At 38.0% G+C, this 15863-nt stretch overlaps 1 protein-coding gene across 7 annotated transcripts in view; it reads left to right on the top strand.

Moving 5' to 3' along the window:
- MPDZ (multiple PDZ domain crumbs cell polarity complex component) overlaps positions 1-15863 on the top strand; it is a 156963-nt gene that overhangs the window by 106056 nt on the left and 35044 nt on the right. For 5 of the 7 annotated variants that reach the window (XM_084898209.1, XM_084898206.1, XM_084898211.1 and 2 more), the window contains 4 exons: positions 1484-1576; positions 6961-7138; positions 9873-9983; positions 15187-15285. In XM_084898209.1, the coding sequence (XP_084754335.1) occupies positions 1484-1576; positions 6961-7138; positions 9873-9983; positions 15187-15285 (481 nt within the window). The remainder of the gene's footprint in view (positions 1-1483; positions 1577-6960; positions 7139-9872; positions 9984-15186; positions 15286-15863) is intronic. The other 2 variants (XM_084898210.1, XM_084898212.1) reach the window with 2 other exon arrangements.

The following is a 15863-nucleotide window of genomic DNA, read 5'->3' as shown; positions in this document are numbered from 1 at the left end:
TGACCTTGTGCCAATGTCTGGCACCTACATACACAGGTAAAGGTATTTATATTAGAGGCCCTGTGTATAGGTGGGGTCATACATACTGAATGGCCAGATTATTATGCGTTCAGAGATCATAATAATCTGGCCACTCAATGTATACTTTCTGTAAAAGTCAATTGAAAATCACTTTTGAATCAGAATGTTATAGCCTCTCCTTTCAACTAAACGTGTGAGCATGTTTCTCTAAAAATCCAATTTTTACTAACAGCATAGGACACACCATGCTCTGTTACTCTTACATGTTGCTTGTCTGAACATATTTTGTTATATGCCTGACATTTGGCAAATCGAAACTCCTACAGAAAGTGAGCGGTGACCCTGAACTCAGGTGCATTGCAGGCTGCTTCCTGTGTGAGGTGATCTGGGCCTGGCCCCTCTGATGGGCTGAGGCTAGACCATAAGCACTTCCATCTTTCTTCAGCCACAGAAGGGAGCGAATCAGGCCATTCCTGGGAAGCAGAGGCGCTGAACTCCTGAGTGCTGGCTGATAAGTTTTTTTAGGGTAGGAGTTCTCAACCAAGGCTGTGCAAGGTCACAGCCCATATGGTGCTTCTGTCTTCCTGCACGTGGAGTATAGTTAAGAAATACTTGTTGAATGGTTATTTTCTTTAAATTCTGGATTTATCCCCTTCTCATTTTAGTCCTTTATTCTCCCATGTATCATCAGGAAAGAGAGTAGACAAGATTCTTAGTATTCACCTGTATCTTCAGAATAAGTTATAGATTGATCCTTTTTTTTTTTTTTTTTTTTACAGTTACTTTTTTATTGAATTTACTAGAGGCCTGGTGCGCAAAATTTGTACACTTGGGGGGGGGGGGGGGGGGGCGGCACAAAATTTGTACACTCCCTGAGCCCGGCCTGAACTTTCTCACAGTCCAGGAGCCCTCTGGGAATGTCTGACTACCTAAGCAGGCAGTCGGACATCCTTAGTACTTGCGCAGTGGTGGGAGAGGCTCCCACCACCGCCGTTCAGCTCAGCAGCCATGAGCCAAGCTTCTGGCACTCTTATTACCAGAGGGCAGCTCCTGCATTGAGCAGCTGCCCCTGGTGGTCAGTGCGTGTCATAGCGACTGGTCCTTCAGCTATTAGGTCTATTTGCATATTAGCTTTTTATTATATAGGATGGAGGTGACATTGGCTATTAAAATTATACAGGTTTCAGGTATATAATCCTACAGGGCATCTTTTTTGTATTGTGTTTACCACCCCAAGGCAAGTCTCCTTCCATCACTGTATATAGGTTGATTGTAATATAAAGTGTGGGTTTTTTTATTTAATTGGGTTTTATTTTCCCTGTAGTGTAAAATGTTGTATACTTTTTGGTCAATTATGATGAAAATAGAAAGCAGTTCTGCCTTTTTTAGCCAAATCAATAAAGGACGGTCTTGCATGGGGTTACTGGGATTTTTGGGTACTCACTGTATAATTCTTTAACAGAGACATTCCAGAATTACCAGAGCGAGAAGAAGGAGAGGGAGAAGAAAGTGAACTTCAAAATGCAGCGTACAGCAATTGGAATCAGCCCAGGCGGTAAGGACTGTTTCTGTCTTCAGCCTACTCAGTGTTTAAAAATAGGGAGGCGTGCTTTCAAGTGCTGTATGATAACTGGATAATGTGACATTGGGCAAGTTGTTTAATATTCTTATGTATGTGTACAGTGGAGAAGAGAATATGTATCACACAGGGCTAGAACTAACATGCCATAAAAGTGTTTGGCATATATTAGGGATTAAATAAAATTAACTAGATAAAACTGTTCATAGGTGGTTGGAATGGGTATTTTCTGTAGGGTATAATCTTAAATATAGCACCAAATGTTAATTTAAATTTTTCTTGCATTTGTACAAACTATATATTCAAAAAGCGTCTTTCAGTAAACATCTTGTTATCCCAGGCTGCTGTTATTCAAACCCATGTTTTGTCTGTAATCAATTTAATGGATAACAAAAAAAATGACTTTCCTAAATATGATGGGATATATCACTATGCCACATTTTTGTGTTCATGCTAAGTAAACTCAAGTTCAGTTTAATAGAAATTTATTGAGTTCTGATTATAGACCCAGGCAAGAAGCATATAATTTTGTGACTAACAGGGAAGAATAGATATATACCCTGCCTTCAGAGAAGCTATAATTTTTTTTTTTTTAGGTAGGCAGCATATAGATACATACAAAGCAATTAAAGAAACATGTAAGGCATTTTATATAAAGTGTAAAATATGGGTAATCATGGGACACTCCCTCATAAATTTTACCATCACCTTGTACCTTTCCCTTAATACTTAATCTGTATTTTCCAGTAGTAAATATTTATTCTACAATAATAATAATACTACTTGCTGAAACCGGTTTTGCTCAGTGATAGAGCATCCGTCTGCGGACTGAAAGGTCCCAGGTTCGATTCCGGTCAGGGGCATGTACATTGGTTGCGGGCACATCCCCGGTAGGGGGTGTGCAAGAGGCAGCTGGTCGGTATTTCTCTCATCGACGTTTCTAGCTCTCTATCGCTCTCCCTTCCTCTCTGTAAAAAATCAATAAAATATATTTTAAAATAATAATACTTATTCTACAAGAGAGAATAATTTCTGCTATTTAGAGATATAAATGAATATGAAGCAGCAGCCATAACATTTAAACATTTTCTATGTTGAGTCACATATAAAGTCTAGAAAACTTAGATTGCTTTCACACACAAAAAACTGTAAGCTTTTCCAGCCATTCTAAATGATTTCTTGATCTGAATTCCTGAAAAGCTGTTAAGCCCATTTAAAAAAGTCACATCTCTCTACATTACCCATAATGAGAATAGAGTATGTTCTAGATCTATGGCAAAGAATATGAATTATAAGATATTAAGTTTCTTACTTGAAAATGGGAGCAAAATAAAGTTGATTAAATTATTTTGTAGTTGGTGATCATAATGACAAACTTGAATTTAGTTGGAGGACAATAATCACAAGGAAAAAAAGTTCGGTTGGACAGTTTTAATAACATTGTGGGAGGAAACATAGATTTTAGAAGGCACTGTGCAAAATGTTTGGAGTAATCAGAGCTGTATTTGAATTCTAACTTTGTCACTTTCTAAGACAAGATTCTCAATCTCTGCTAGGTCTCAGTTACTTCATTTGTAAAATGGGATTAATAAGAGAACCTTTTACATTTTGGGGACAATTCAGTGTGATCATTCATTTAAAATTCTTAGCAGAATGAATTTCGGTTGTTGGCCTTGTCAACAGTCACCATATCATCATCACTGACAACTAAGCAAATAGAAAGTATTGAACACAGGAATCATTACGAAATATTCTTGTTTTTCTCATTATGAAATATTCTTATGAGAAAGAATTAATGTGACTTCTGGACGGGAATATTTTTCAATTTTTGTCCTAATTTTTTTTAACCTTTACATCAGCCTAAGAGAAGTCCCTAAAAGTGGTAGCTACCTTATAGAGAATGTCTGGAGCTTCCATAATGCTTAAAGAAGATACTCTTCTATGTTCTCTATAGAAGCATTAGGTACTTTGGGGGAGGGGAGAGTTCATGAAGTATTATGTTCATATACTGCTATGAGGAAAGTTACCAAAATAATCAGGACTTCTAGTAAATTATGAATGAATATCATGAATATGTTTTATAACATTGGAAACCTGCTGGGTCATTTATTCATGCAATCAAAAATCCTCCTTTGTGTGGAAATAGAGAATATTATTTAGCAAAGTGTACATTTTAAAATTGTAAATAAGCTGTGTTCCTATTTTATTTGGCATGTGATTTTCATTGTATCAGTTTTCATCTTGTTTACTTTTCTTTCTCAATCCAGTGTTTTGGAGATCTTTCATGTTGATTCTTGAAACCTAACTCATTCAGTTTAGTTGCCATGCATTTCAATACGACTATGCCATGGTTCATTCCCAGATTGATATTTGAATAGTTAATAGTTATTTACTACTATAATAATTCTATACAGTGACTATATCAATTTCCTTATAATTATGTATGACAATTTATCTAGGTACATACCCCAAAGTGAAATTTCAGGCTTACAGATTAAATGTATTATATGCTTTCCTAGAAATTGTCAACTTTTTTACAAGATGGCTCTATCACATTTCCCTTCTTTTTCCAACTTGAGAGAGTTCCCTTCTCCTCACATCCTTACTTACTTCATCTTCTGGTCATTTAAAAAAAAAAAAGTTTTTGTCAATCTGATGGTTAGAAAATGGTGCCTTTTCTTGATAAACATGTAGGTATAACGGGATTGAGGTGGTGGGGTTCACATTTAACCATGTGTCATAGGGATTGAATTTTACATATTGCTTAATTACATCATGTCAGGAATCATAATCATAGTAAGAGAAATAGACTTTCTGGTTGTATAATGTGTGTCAAGCTTTGTTTCATACTTTATATGTTTTCATCAATTTGGTAATCATAGCAACAATCTCATGAAGAGACTTTTACTGGCTCCCTTTCACAGATGAGGAAAGCTAGAGAGAGACTAAGTAGGTTGCAGAGGGCCCACAGTTGTTAGTAGCAAAAAAGCGGGACTTGGACCCAGATAATAATGCTGAGCACATGATAAGCCCTCAATAAGTGTTTGCCACTGATGTTATTTTTATTATCAGGAAAGTACAAAAATATCACTTTTTAATTTACACCCACTACAGAGAACCCTAAGAGATATTTTCTTTCATTCTTCCTCTTTTTCTCTCTATTTCATTTTTTTTTTTAAGAGAAGAGTTAAGGAGGTCCACGCAGGTTCTGGATTCCTAGATATTAAATACGTGACTAAATTTGCTGACTTCCCTACTTTGCCATTTTACTTTAGCAACCGCTTTAAAGAGACAAGGAAGTGTGTTGGTTTTTGTCTTTCACAGAATCCCTAGACTGAAAGGAGTGATGAAGAGCATGTTAAATAGTTTAAACTATTCCCACAGATTTTATGAGTCAAAGATCATGGTGAGAGCTTTGAAACTAAAGAGGTAGAGTCTCTGCTGGAGTGGAGGGGGAAAGGAAGAGTGGCGGGAGTTGCTTTTATGGAAGTGGTAGTGATATCAGTCAGATCAGGTAAGGTTCTTGTCTGTCACTGTTAGTTCCCAGGTCTGCCCTGGAAAGAAAGACTTGTACCTATGTCAGCTTCCAAGAGAGTGGTACAGGAATGTTCTCTCTTTCTCTCGATAGCTTTGCTGAGCTTAGAACTGTCTGTTCAGCCGGGACCGGTTTGGCTCAATTGATAGAGCATCGGCTTGGGGACTGAAGGGTCCCGGGTTCGATTCCGGTCAAGGGCATGTACCTTGGTTGCGGGCGCATCCCCAGTAGGGGGTGTGCAAGAGGCAGCTGATCCATGACTCTCTCTCATCGATGTTTCTAACTCTCTATCTCTCTCCCTTCCTCTCTGTACAAAATCAATAAAATATATTTAAAAAAAAAAAAAAACCAAAAACTGTCTGTTCAGGGGTAGCTGAATTTCTTGATGACTAAGTGTCTACAATAATAGGCTCCTGAAACATGGTACCTTGGTCTGTACTCCAGCCTGGAGTGTATACGTTTGATATTTACTTTAAAAAAATCAGCTTCAGAAACGCATTAGTATTTATCAGACCCCATAGAACACATAATTGGCCAAGTATTTTAAATGATCTTGTCTTACTACTGGCAAAAGTTTAATAATAATTGAGGAAGTAATATTTGCAAAATTAAAATATAAAGATATTTTATTCCATTGAATTTAAGAAGTTATTTTTTAACCATTTGAATCATTTTTATAACTGCGGATTAGTGACATCAAGTATGTTCCTACTGCTGTGTAACCATTAACACCATCCATCTGTGGAACTATTTTCATCGTAAAATTCAAACTCTGTTCTCATTTAATAATTCCCCATTTCCTCCTCCCCCACCTTCTAGCAGCCACCCTTCTTCTTAGGTCCCTATGGATGTGGCTATACGAGGTACATCACATAAGTGGAATCATATAGTATTTGTGCTTTATTTCACTTAGCTGTCTTATTTCACTTAGTGTGATATGCTCAAGATTTATCTATGTTGTTGGATATGTCAGAATTTCCTTCCTTTTAAAGACTGAATTAGTTACAGTTATTTGTATATACCATTTTTCTTATTTATTCATCTTAACATGGATACTTGAGTTGCTTCTACCTTTTTACTTTTGTGAATAAAACTTCCATAGAAGTGCTTGTACAAATAGTTTTTTAAGAGCATGCTTTGAATTAATTTGGGTATATACCCAGAAGTGGAATTTCTGGGTTATATGGAAACTTTATTTTTAATTTTTGAGGAATGTCCATACCATTTTAAATTTTTGAGGAATGCCCATACTAGTTTCCCAGTGGCTCAAGCTTTTACATTGCTGCCAGCAGTGCACAAGGGTACAAATTTCTTCAGTTTCTCTATTTCCTTTTCAACACAAATTTTCTTTTGTTTTTCTTTACAGTAGCCTTACTAGTGGGTATAAGATGGTACTCAATATAGTTTTGATTTGCATTTTCCTAATGATTAGTAGTGTTAAGCATCCTTTCATGTACTTATGGGCCATTTTTATATCTTCTTTAGAGGAAGTCTATTCAAGACCTTTGCCCATTTTTTAATCAGGTTATTTTTGTTATTGAGTTTTTTTGGTTCTCTATATATTCTGGATATTAATCCCTTATTACATATGAAATTTGCAAATATTTTCTCCTGTTCTGTGGGTTGCCATTTTATTCTAAGTATCATTAGACAATCAAAAGTTTTTAATTTTGTTGAAGTCCGGTTTGGCTATTCTTTTTGTTGTCTTTGCTTTTGGTGTCATTTCTAAAAATTAAAAAAAATAATAATAATTGCCAAATCCAGTGTTATCTTATTTTTACTTTATTTCTTTTTTGTGTATTAGCCTCTTATTTATTTTTTACAGGGTTGAACTTTGGAGAGAACCAAGCAAGTCCTTGGGCATCAGCATTGTTGGTGGACGAGGAATGGGGAGTCGACTAAGCAACGGTGAAGTGATGAGGGGCATTTTCATCAAACATGTTCTTGAAGACAGTCCAGCTGGAAAAAATGGAACCTTGAAACCTGGAGATAGAATAGTCGAGGTACCCTCCACTGAGCTTTCTGAGCTAAAATTGCCCCCCCTCTTCCATGCTCTTGACCAAGGAAATCATCACCATTATACTATAACTTGGCCAAACATTAGAGAAAAATGTGTCTGCAGTTAATGCATTTCTTATTTGTTTCTTTCCACCCATAATTGCTCCCTTCAAAATACAGTGACAGATTATATAACTTGATGTACAAACTGATGTTTGAAGGTACAACCTACCAGTTTAAAAATACTGGCCCTGCGATAAAATAATTAAGTTCTGGTTAAAAGAGCAAAGCAAATCTCTTGGGGAAATAATACTTTAATAGTATATATACACACACACAAAATATGTTCATCATAATTAAGTTTCCAATGAGATTTTATTTCTAAAAGTACTTTATAGTTATTTCATTCTAAACTTTATTGGATGACATTTTTTTCCAATTGAGTCTTTTTTTGTGCTAAGACCCTGATTACCTTGCCTATAAATGCCCGCATCCTAGTCTAAGCATAGATTCTCCTCCTCCTCAGTGCTTTCCATTTGTCCTTCAGGGCTGTGTGTGTGCCCACACATGTGTGTGCCCATGCATGTGTGTACACATATAAGTGTATTTTGTTATATACGAGAGAGAAGCATTTGGTCAAATTGTACCTAATTCTTTAATTCAAATCCAAGTTTAATATTTTACATAGACTCTTCCCTCAGGAGTCACTCACTCATTTGCTTAACAAAATATTCCTGGAACAGCTGTTGCATTCCAGGCTGTAGCAGGCTCTGGGCATCCCACAGTACACAGGGCACTGTGCCTGCCTGCCTGCCAGCTGGGACAGGCCTGACAAGTCACTGCAGAGCAGTGTGATAAATTTTTTGAGGAGGAAAAGTATGGTTTTAGTGACTGAAGAGGATAGAGGAAGAGATACCTGCCCCAGATTTGCTGTCTTGTTAGGATTTTCAGAGTAAACTAAAAGAGACAATTTCCAAATGGAAACAGATTGCTTCGCTCTTATAATGACCATTATATTTACTTTATGCAAATGATTGACCCTCATTTTCAAAGTCCATACAGCTTACACATTAAAATGCCTTAATTGTTTAAAAGAAGATTATATGTTAACCATTATTTTAAAAATAACATTTGGGGGATTTTTTTGTTCATACTATGATTGATTGATTGATTGATTGAATATTACTGGGAGAAAGCAGGGGCTATGTATGTGGGGGTTTTTTCCCCCTCCTCTGACCACTTACAAGGAAGAATGTTGGGTTTTCTCTTTTTTCCTGTGAATGTACTTTCACTAGATGGCATCTTAGCCTTCTTCTAAAGAACTCTTTTTAGTTGGAATACTATCTAAAATTTCCATTTTTAGATTATCACAAAGCAGTTTATATTATGAATACTTCATTATTAAATATCTTTCACGTAAATAAAAAAGAAATATTTATAATTATTTCTAGAAAGGATTGATCTTCGTTTGCACCAAAATATTGTTTCAATATATTAAGAATGTTGAAGTATCCCTTTAGAATTGAAAATGATTTTTGTGTGCGTGGGAAAATACTGAATGCTGTTTAGCAGTGGTTTGTTGAGGGCTGTTATGTTTTGGGTCTTTTCTCATAAACAAGATAGTGTTAAGCTTCTGAAATCCTAGGGATTCTGTAACATGTTTCTACTAAGAGTTTCTGAAAATGTATGTAGATTAGATGAGCAAATACCTGCAAAGGATTTCTAAGTAGAGTTCTTTGAACATGAGCTAAGATACTAAACGTCCAGTTAAACTTTCCCACTAATGAGATGTATAGTACTCACCACTACTAACTTTTATTCTATAGAAAGTTAGCAGTCATTTTCAATACCCACTGAAAGAGATGTTAAATATTTTCTAAGTATCCATCTGAGGGTGGTTTTCAATTAAATATATGTATGTGTGTTCTAAATATGATAATGTTCTATGCAGAGATATAATAATTTTATTTTCCAGAATTATGTCCACTCTGATTTTGCTATTTTGTTGTATAAACTATATTGTGGTCATTGGAAATGATAAAACTATATGGTATCCTATAGTTTTTAACAGGATTAGCATTTGGCCTTTCAAACTATTTTCCTCCCTCACAAACCATGGTCAACAAAAGGTTAGAAAATAACTTTCATTTCCAAGCTATTGGTATGAGAATTACTAACAAGTAAGCACAATTTCTTGGCTTCTAGCTCCTGCCGTGTCTACTGCAAAGATTCTTTTGCAAATCTAACCTCACCATAACCTGTAACTTCTGAACGCCAGAATTTTGTTTTTAACTTCAAGCATCCCTGACAGAGAAAAATACACAATGCATCAGCCACCCACTCCCCAAACCACTCTCTAATGATTTGGAAAATATTTGTACAGTGACTTTCATGATGAAGTTAGGACTACTAGGCAGTTCCCTCATATTATTTCTTTCATTATGCTGGTTTCTTAAAGGAGCAGCCTAACAGTGTAAGGAAAGCAGAAGCAGAGCCTTGATTCTAATTGATGGTTATTTCAGTTGATTATTGAAGACAGAGATCTGTGTCCAAAACAAGGGCCCACAAGTCTGCTGAGCAGATGATAAGTTCGGAAGCCTCACAGACAGCCTCAATTATTTTCTATTCTGATCCTGATTTCCCAGGAGTCTCCCCCAGGATCCTCAGAACTCCAGACCCACAAAATGTTCTCTTGTTCTCTAGCTTCTTGAAATGTTAAGCTGAGGCCTTCCATTGCAGGTGGATGGGCTGGACCTCAGAGATGCAAGCCATGAGCAAGCTGTGGAAGCCATTCGGAAAGCAGGCAACCCCGTAGTCTTTATGGTACAGAGCATTATAAGCAGACCAAGGGTAAGCAAACGCAGAGGGCAAGGGAGGCACATCCAAGCAGTGTTCACCTTGGAATCCAGGGTGCCCAGGGCCAAGTTGTCTCAGGAAGCAAAGAACCCAAGTCTTGAAATCTTAGGAAACGTGTTAAAAGATTGTTTTTTGCTTGTCTTTTTAATTGAGTTGTGGAAACGCCTTCTACCTTGTTTACTAAGCACTTGAAGTCTGTTTTCAACACACAGGAAGTAGGATTCACTGGTGGCCTATGATATCTAGGTGGGCAATTGTGAATTTCATTATAGCCACAGAGTATTTATAAGAGGAAGTGGTGGAGTCTTTTACAGGATAGCAGTCTGGGACCTCTCGGGAAGTCCCTTAGAAGCCAGCGAGATTACATTTTCTTTATAAATTTATTTCCTTAGATAGAAATTTTAATTTATGTGATCCCGTGGTCACCTGTGAATGATCTTTACTGTATTTGTCTATCCCACCGAACATTAAATTTCCACATGGTGGATTTTGTTTAAACTGTATGTTTCCATACCAGTGACTTCATAACCACTACCTCCCAGCCCCAGTCACTGTATAGCTCTTCATTGCTGTATGGTGGACAGACACGTACCAACTCACTTCACCACCAGTCATCACGGGTAAAATGGCTTCCCAAATATCTTTTAAAAGCATACATGCATTTAGTGACAGTTGTTGATGGGGACTATACTATCTGAGGCTTGGTGTATGTGATAGGCCCTCGTGTTGCTGAAGAGGAAAACCATGCCAAGCGTTTAAAACTACTATTTTTCGATGCCTTCTTTATGCCTCGGTAAAAAGAAAACTATTTTAATGTTCAGCGGTTCTTAACTATATGTGGATCGCAGCCCCCTTAGCAAGTTCTTCAGAAGCATACATGGTCACTGAAGGGCTTGCACACCAATTACAGGAGTTGCCTAGGTGTAAGTAAGGATCCCTGACAAGCTGGTTCTCTTTGAGATACTTTTGTTAGCTTTTGAGGTTAGCTGTCTTTAAAGGGAAAATGTCAATATGTGTGAGGGGAGGTAAAAGAATGATGTAAAACTTAAAATGGGGGATTTTTATAGAAAATGCATTGAACTTTTAAAATTCAGGATTTAAGATATCAATGCCCAAATGATGGTGGAGATACAGCACACAGCTCTGTGGTGAGCTCCGTCCGTCCTCTGAGCCATGGAAGACAGTGACTGGATCTGTCCCCTGTCCTTCCCTTTGTTGCTGAGACAGGTGTAGCGGTGCTCTGGGTGTACTGTAAGGAATGAGTTCCGTAGTTCTTCGTGGAAGCCTTTATCTTCACATCTGCAGTTTTTAATCACTCGGTTGTTTATTGTTTGGTAATAATTATTCATTCAGATAAGAAAATCTGCCAAATAGAGGGCCGCATCATACCGCATTCTCTTCACATGCTATTCAGTTTGTTTAAATAACTATAAATCTTCCTGCAGTTGTTTGCATTTGTTGTGTTAAACATAGACACAGCATGGTAATGTTGGTAAATGGCTATTTAAGTTAAAGCTATTTTTTTTGTGTGTGGGTGAGTTTTATTCCTTTTTTTGTTGTTTCACTTTTAATTTCAAACTTTTATATCATTAGGACAATACTCTAAACTGCTGAATAGGATTGTCCATATTACTTTTTTAAAACTTAAACTGCAAACATTTCTTTCAATGCCAGTCACATTTGCTAATGAGCTGGGAACTGTGTGTGGTTTTTTTTTTTCTTTCATGCACCTGGAAAATATTCTTGTTTCATTATATGTGGTATAATGATGCCTGATTTTATAGCAATCATTCCAGAATAAATTTTGGGTAGAATGGCATATTTACTCAAAAAGGGTTCAGAACATGCTACCCCAAAATATGGCATGTTGGGCCTTGGAAAAAAAAAAAAAAAAAAAAAAAAATATATATATATATATATATATATATATATATATATATATATATATATGTATAAAGTTGATTTTTTACAGAGAGGAAGGGAGAGGGATAGATAGTTAGAAACATTGATGAGAGAGAAACATTGATCAGCTGCCTCCTGCACGCCCCCCATTGGGGATGTGCCCGCAACCAAGGTACGTGCCCTTGACTGGAATCGAACCTGGGACCCTTCAGTCCGCAGGCCGACACTCTATCCACTGAGCCAAACTGGCTTTGGCAGCTCTTAAATATTTTAAGCTAAAGGAACTTGAGAAAAGGCGGTTGGTTGCTGGAATGACTCTGGTTTCCCTTCTCCTCCTGAAGCAGCTTGTCAGTGGGTGGTGCCCTTCCTGCCTGGGGAGAGGAGCATCCTTGTCTCCCAGGCGGAGGGGAGCTGAGAGGAACTGAATGAACTGATGTTGACCTCCCACTCCCCCAGTTCACCCCACTCAGCTCATATTCTTTTGTCCGATGACTCTTTCCCTGACCACCCACTCTTCATCCATCCTACTATACCCTTTCTCAGGTCTTGATTTCCTTCTGAAGGGTCCGTGTCCCTTAAAACTTATAATCAGTGTGTGTATACTTTTCTCTTGTGGATCTGTTTCTTATTACAGAGATCCAGCTAGAAACCTAAGCGGGGTACAGGCATCTTTTTCCCCTTCTCTCCAGGTGCATGTTGCTTTGGGAAATTAGAGTTAACTTTGTATTTGAAGTGAGCTATACTTTGTATGCAATGATTTACTTCCCTATGGAAAGAAATCGAGTTTCCCATAATCTCAAGGGAAAAAATCACAAACACCTGAGTCTCTTAACAGCAAATGTGGTATTTGTGGATGGAATGGGGCTTTAAGGGAATCTTATCCAAAGGCTGAAAAGCCAGTCTGTGGCTCTCAGGCTGTAAGAACAAGACTTCCCAGGCCCAGCCCTGCTCAGCCCTCCGGCATGCTCTTCACAGGATTCCGTTCTCCTGCACCATCACAGGAAACGGTGGGCCCGGGAACCTGGGCCAGAGAACGGTTCTGCCTTCCCCATGCCGCTTCTTAGTTAATAGCATTCCTGTTTTTATCAGCCCTTGGAGCTATCAACAGAAGTTTCATCATCGATTTATTAATAAACAAATATAGTCTGTTTCTATAAATCTTTCCTTAATAGTAGACTCATCCACTTCCTTTGCTGTGCTCATTCTGTACTTTTATATTCTAATCTTGGGGCCAAATTCTAATCCTATAAGAACTACATATGAGAAAAAAAAAAGAAGAAGAAGAAGAACCCAAAACAACACAAAAAAACTGGAGTCTCCTTACATACTGTCTTTCTTGCCGTTGTGGTTTCATTTTACGTTATTCTAAAGGAAACACAACCAAATAATCCCGTGTGTGGGGATTGCAAATCATCTGGGCCTTCCGCAGCATTGGGTTTTCTGCCTGGGAAGCATTTCTGATCTCTGCCTAGTCCTTTCTCCCACCGTGACACTTGGTCACGTTCCTGGGCATTTGTGACCTTCCCTTTTGTAAAGCAGCAGTTGGCATTTTCAGCTGAAAAGCAGAGCACAAGTTGAGATGAGCAGAAATGTCATGGTGCCCGTCTCCTTTTCCTGTCTCCTCTCTGTAGGAAAAACATTGCTGGAGAGCAGATTGGAGGGTGAGGTGGCACACGCGTGAGCACAGGCGCTGGGGGCGGGCTTCTCCCCAGAGAGTGCTCCCAGGCAGGCCGCTGTCACATGACTGCCTCTCCGACTCCCCACGCTTGCCAGGAGAGCTTTTTTTATAGAGGGAAGCAACACAAACATTTCACTGGAGCCAGAATGAATTTTAAATGTCTGCAGTTTCTCCTGAAAGATGTAGTCAATGAAAGAAAAAGATAGTGGGTATGAAGAGAAGAATTTATTGTGTTAAGGAAATTACTTAAAAAAAAAAAAAAACTATGAAAAATGCTAAATTCTATCTGGCAGTCATCCTGCCTTTAATGTGTATATTCAAAGGCAATAGTTCTAGCGTGGTATATCACAAGGCAAGCCACAAAACCTAGGAGAAACACTCTAAGGCCGCTCTTGCAATGGTACTCAGAGCCTCATAAATGCCCCAGGAATGTGGGAACTTTTATAGGGATTTTAAAAATATATATCAGTGTTTCTGCCTTCACAAAAAAAAAAAAAGTAGGCAGAAATAGAGAGCACCACCATATGTTGGTTGACTTTTAAAAAATGGTTGATTTCAGTTTTTAATTAAAAAATACTATTGTTCTTTAGCAAACTTAACATCTAGTCAAAGTATGAAAAATTTCCTTATTGGGAAATGAGATGAAAGACTAATGAAGTTTATCCCTGAACTAGCAGACAAATGTTTAATTTGCATTCTGGCAAAGTTAAACTATTTGTTTTACCAAAAAAAGCATAATTTGCTTTTAAATGTAAATTTTGAAAACTGATATGATTTCAATTTTGAAAGATACTTACTGATACACAAGGACATATATATTATACCAGAGGCCCCATGCACTAAGATCTGTGCAACAATGGGCCTTCCTTCCCCTGGCTGCCAGCACCGCCTTTGCTCCGGCTGGAGCCGCCTTTTCACTGCCCAGAGGCCCAGAGCAGCTGGGACGGTGTGGTTCGCCCCCCGGCTGCTTGGCACCTGTGTATGCAAATTAACCCACCATCTTTGTTGGGTTAATTTGCATACTCCTGATTGGCTGGTGGGCATCAAGAAGGTACGGTCAATTTGCATCTTATTCTTTTATTAGTGTAGATAAAGTGGGAAGATATATCTGTATCTGTCTGGTAGTGAAGTCATTCAGTGAAAACAAAAGAAACTTGGGGTCCTTTGGACCAGTGGTAGGCAAACTCATTAGTCAACAGAGCCAAATATCAACAGTACAAGGATTGAAATTTCTTTTGAGAGCCAAATTTTTTAAACTTCTTCTAATGCCACTTCTTCAAAATAGACTCGCCCAGGCCGTGTTGTTTTGTGGAAGGGCCACACTCAAGGGGCCAAAGAGCCACATGTGCATCATGAGCCGCAGTTTGCTGACCATGGCATTGGACAGACTCATCTCCCACAGGGTTTGTGGCCCCAGATTGAGATCAAAGTGTGGATTCTGATCACCAGAGATAAACCTTTTGCTCCAGACTGTTTCATAAGATGTTGTTATTAATACCAGATCTGACATGATCTAGTTTTGCACGGTTATTTAAATCAATAAGTACTTTGTTCTTAAAACTGAGTTTGTTTGGGATCCATTTCCTTGGGCTCAGCGCCTCTTATGTTTCCTTTTAGAAATCCCCCTTGCCTTCCTTGATGCACAGCCTATACCCTCAGTACAACTTCAGCAGCACTAACCCATTTGCTGATTCCCTGCAGTTCCTCGCTGACAAGGTTGGATAATGCCCATTGTCTTACCCTCGCCTTTTGCACATGTTTTGTTCTGTGTTACTGCTGTGCCTTTGTCCCAGTTTACTGTTTACTAGATTTGGGCCAGGGAGAAAAAAAACAAAACACGACAACTGTGTGTTTGGAGTGGGCATGTAAATCCTTTCTTAAGCGCATTTTCTCGCCAGAACATTTTTTATAGCTGAATCAGATGGTCCTTCTGAAGAGGAAGGGGTAATTGTGAGTTCAGTGCCTTTTCTGTATTTTGCTGTGCATTAAATTTTCTGGTACTTAAATCTTTGTTAGTTGTCAGATATATGGACTATTGCCACATAATTTCTTTAAAACTGTGTATCGGTTTAAAACTTTTAACAGACCTAAACAAGGTGGTCCTAAAAGCTCTCTGAGGAGTTAACCACTCCACGGAAAATGAGTCCGTGAAATAGTCATACAGTGCATCCATGTCAGTGCTTGACTCAGGAAATGTGTAGCTGTTGCAGTGCTTGTAATCTATACTTGGGATATCCTCTTAACTGACGGAATTATAAATCTAAAACTGAAACAAACAAACAAAAAATTGCAAG

The sequence above is a fragment of the Pipistrellus hanaki genome, assembly GCF_964339955.1.
Source record: "Pipistrellus hanaki genome assembly, chromosome: 11".
In the NCBI taxonomy this organism is placed as follows: domain Eukaryota; kingdom Metazoa; phylum Chordata; class Mammalia; order Chiroptera; family Vespertilionidae; genus Pipistrellus; species Pipistrellus hanaki.
Note: the sequence above shows the minus strand (reverse complement) of the source record. Positions and strands in the feature narration are given on the sequence as shown.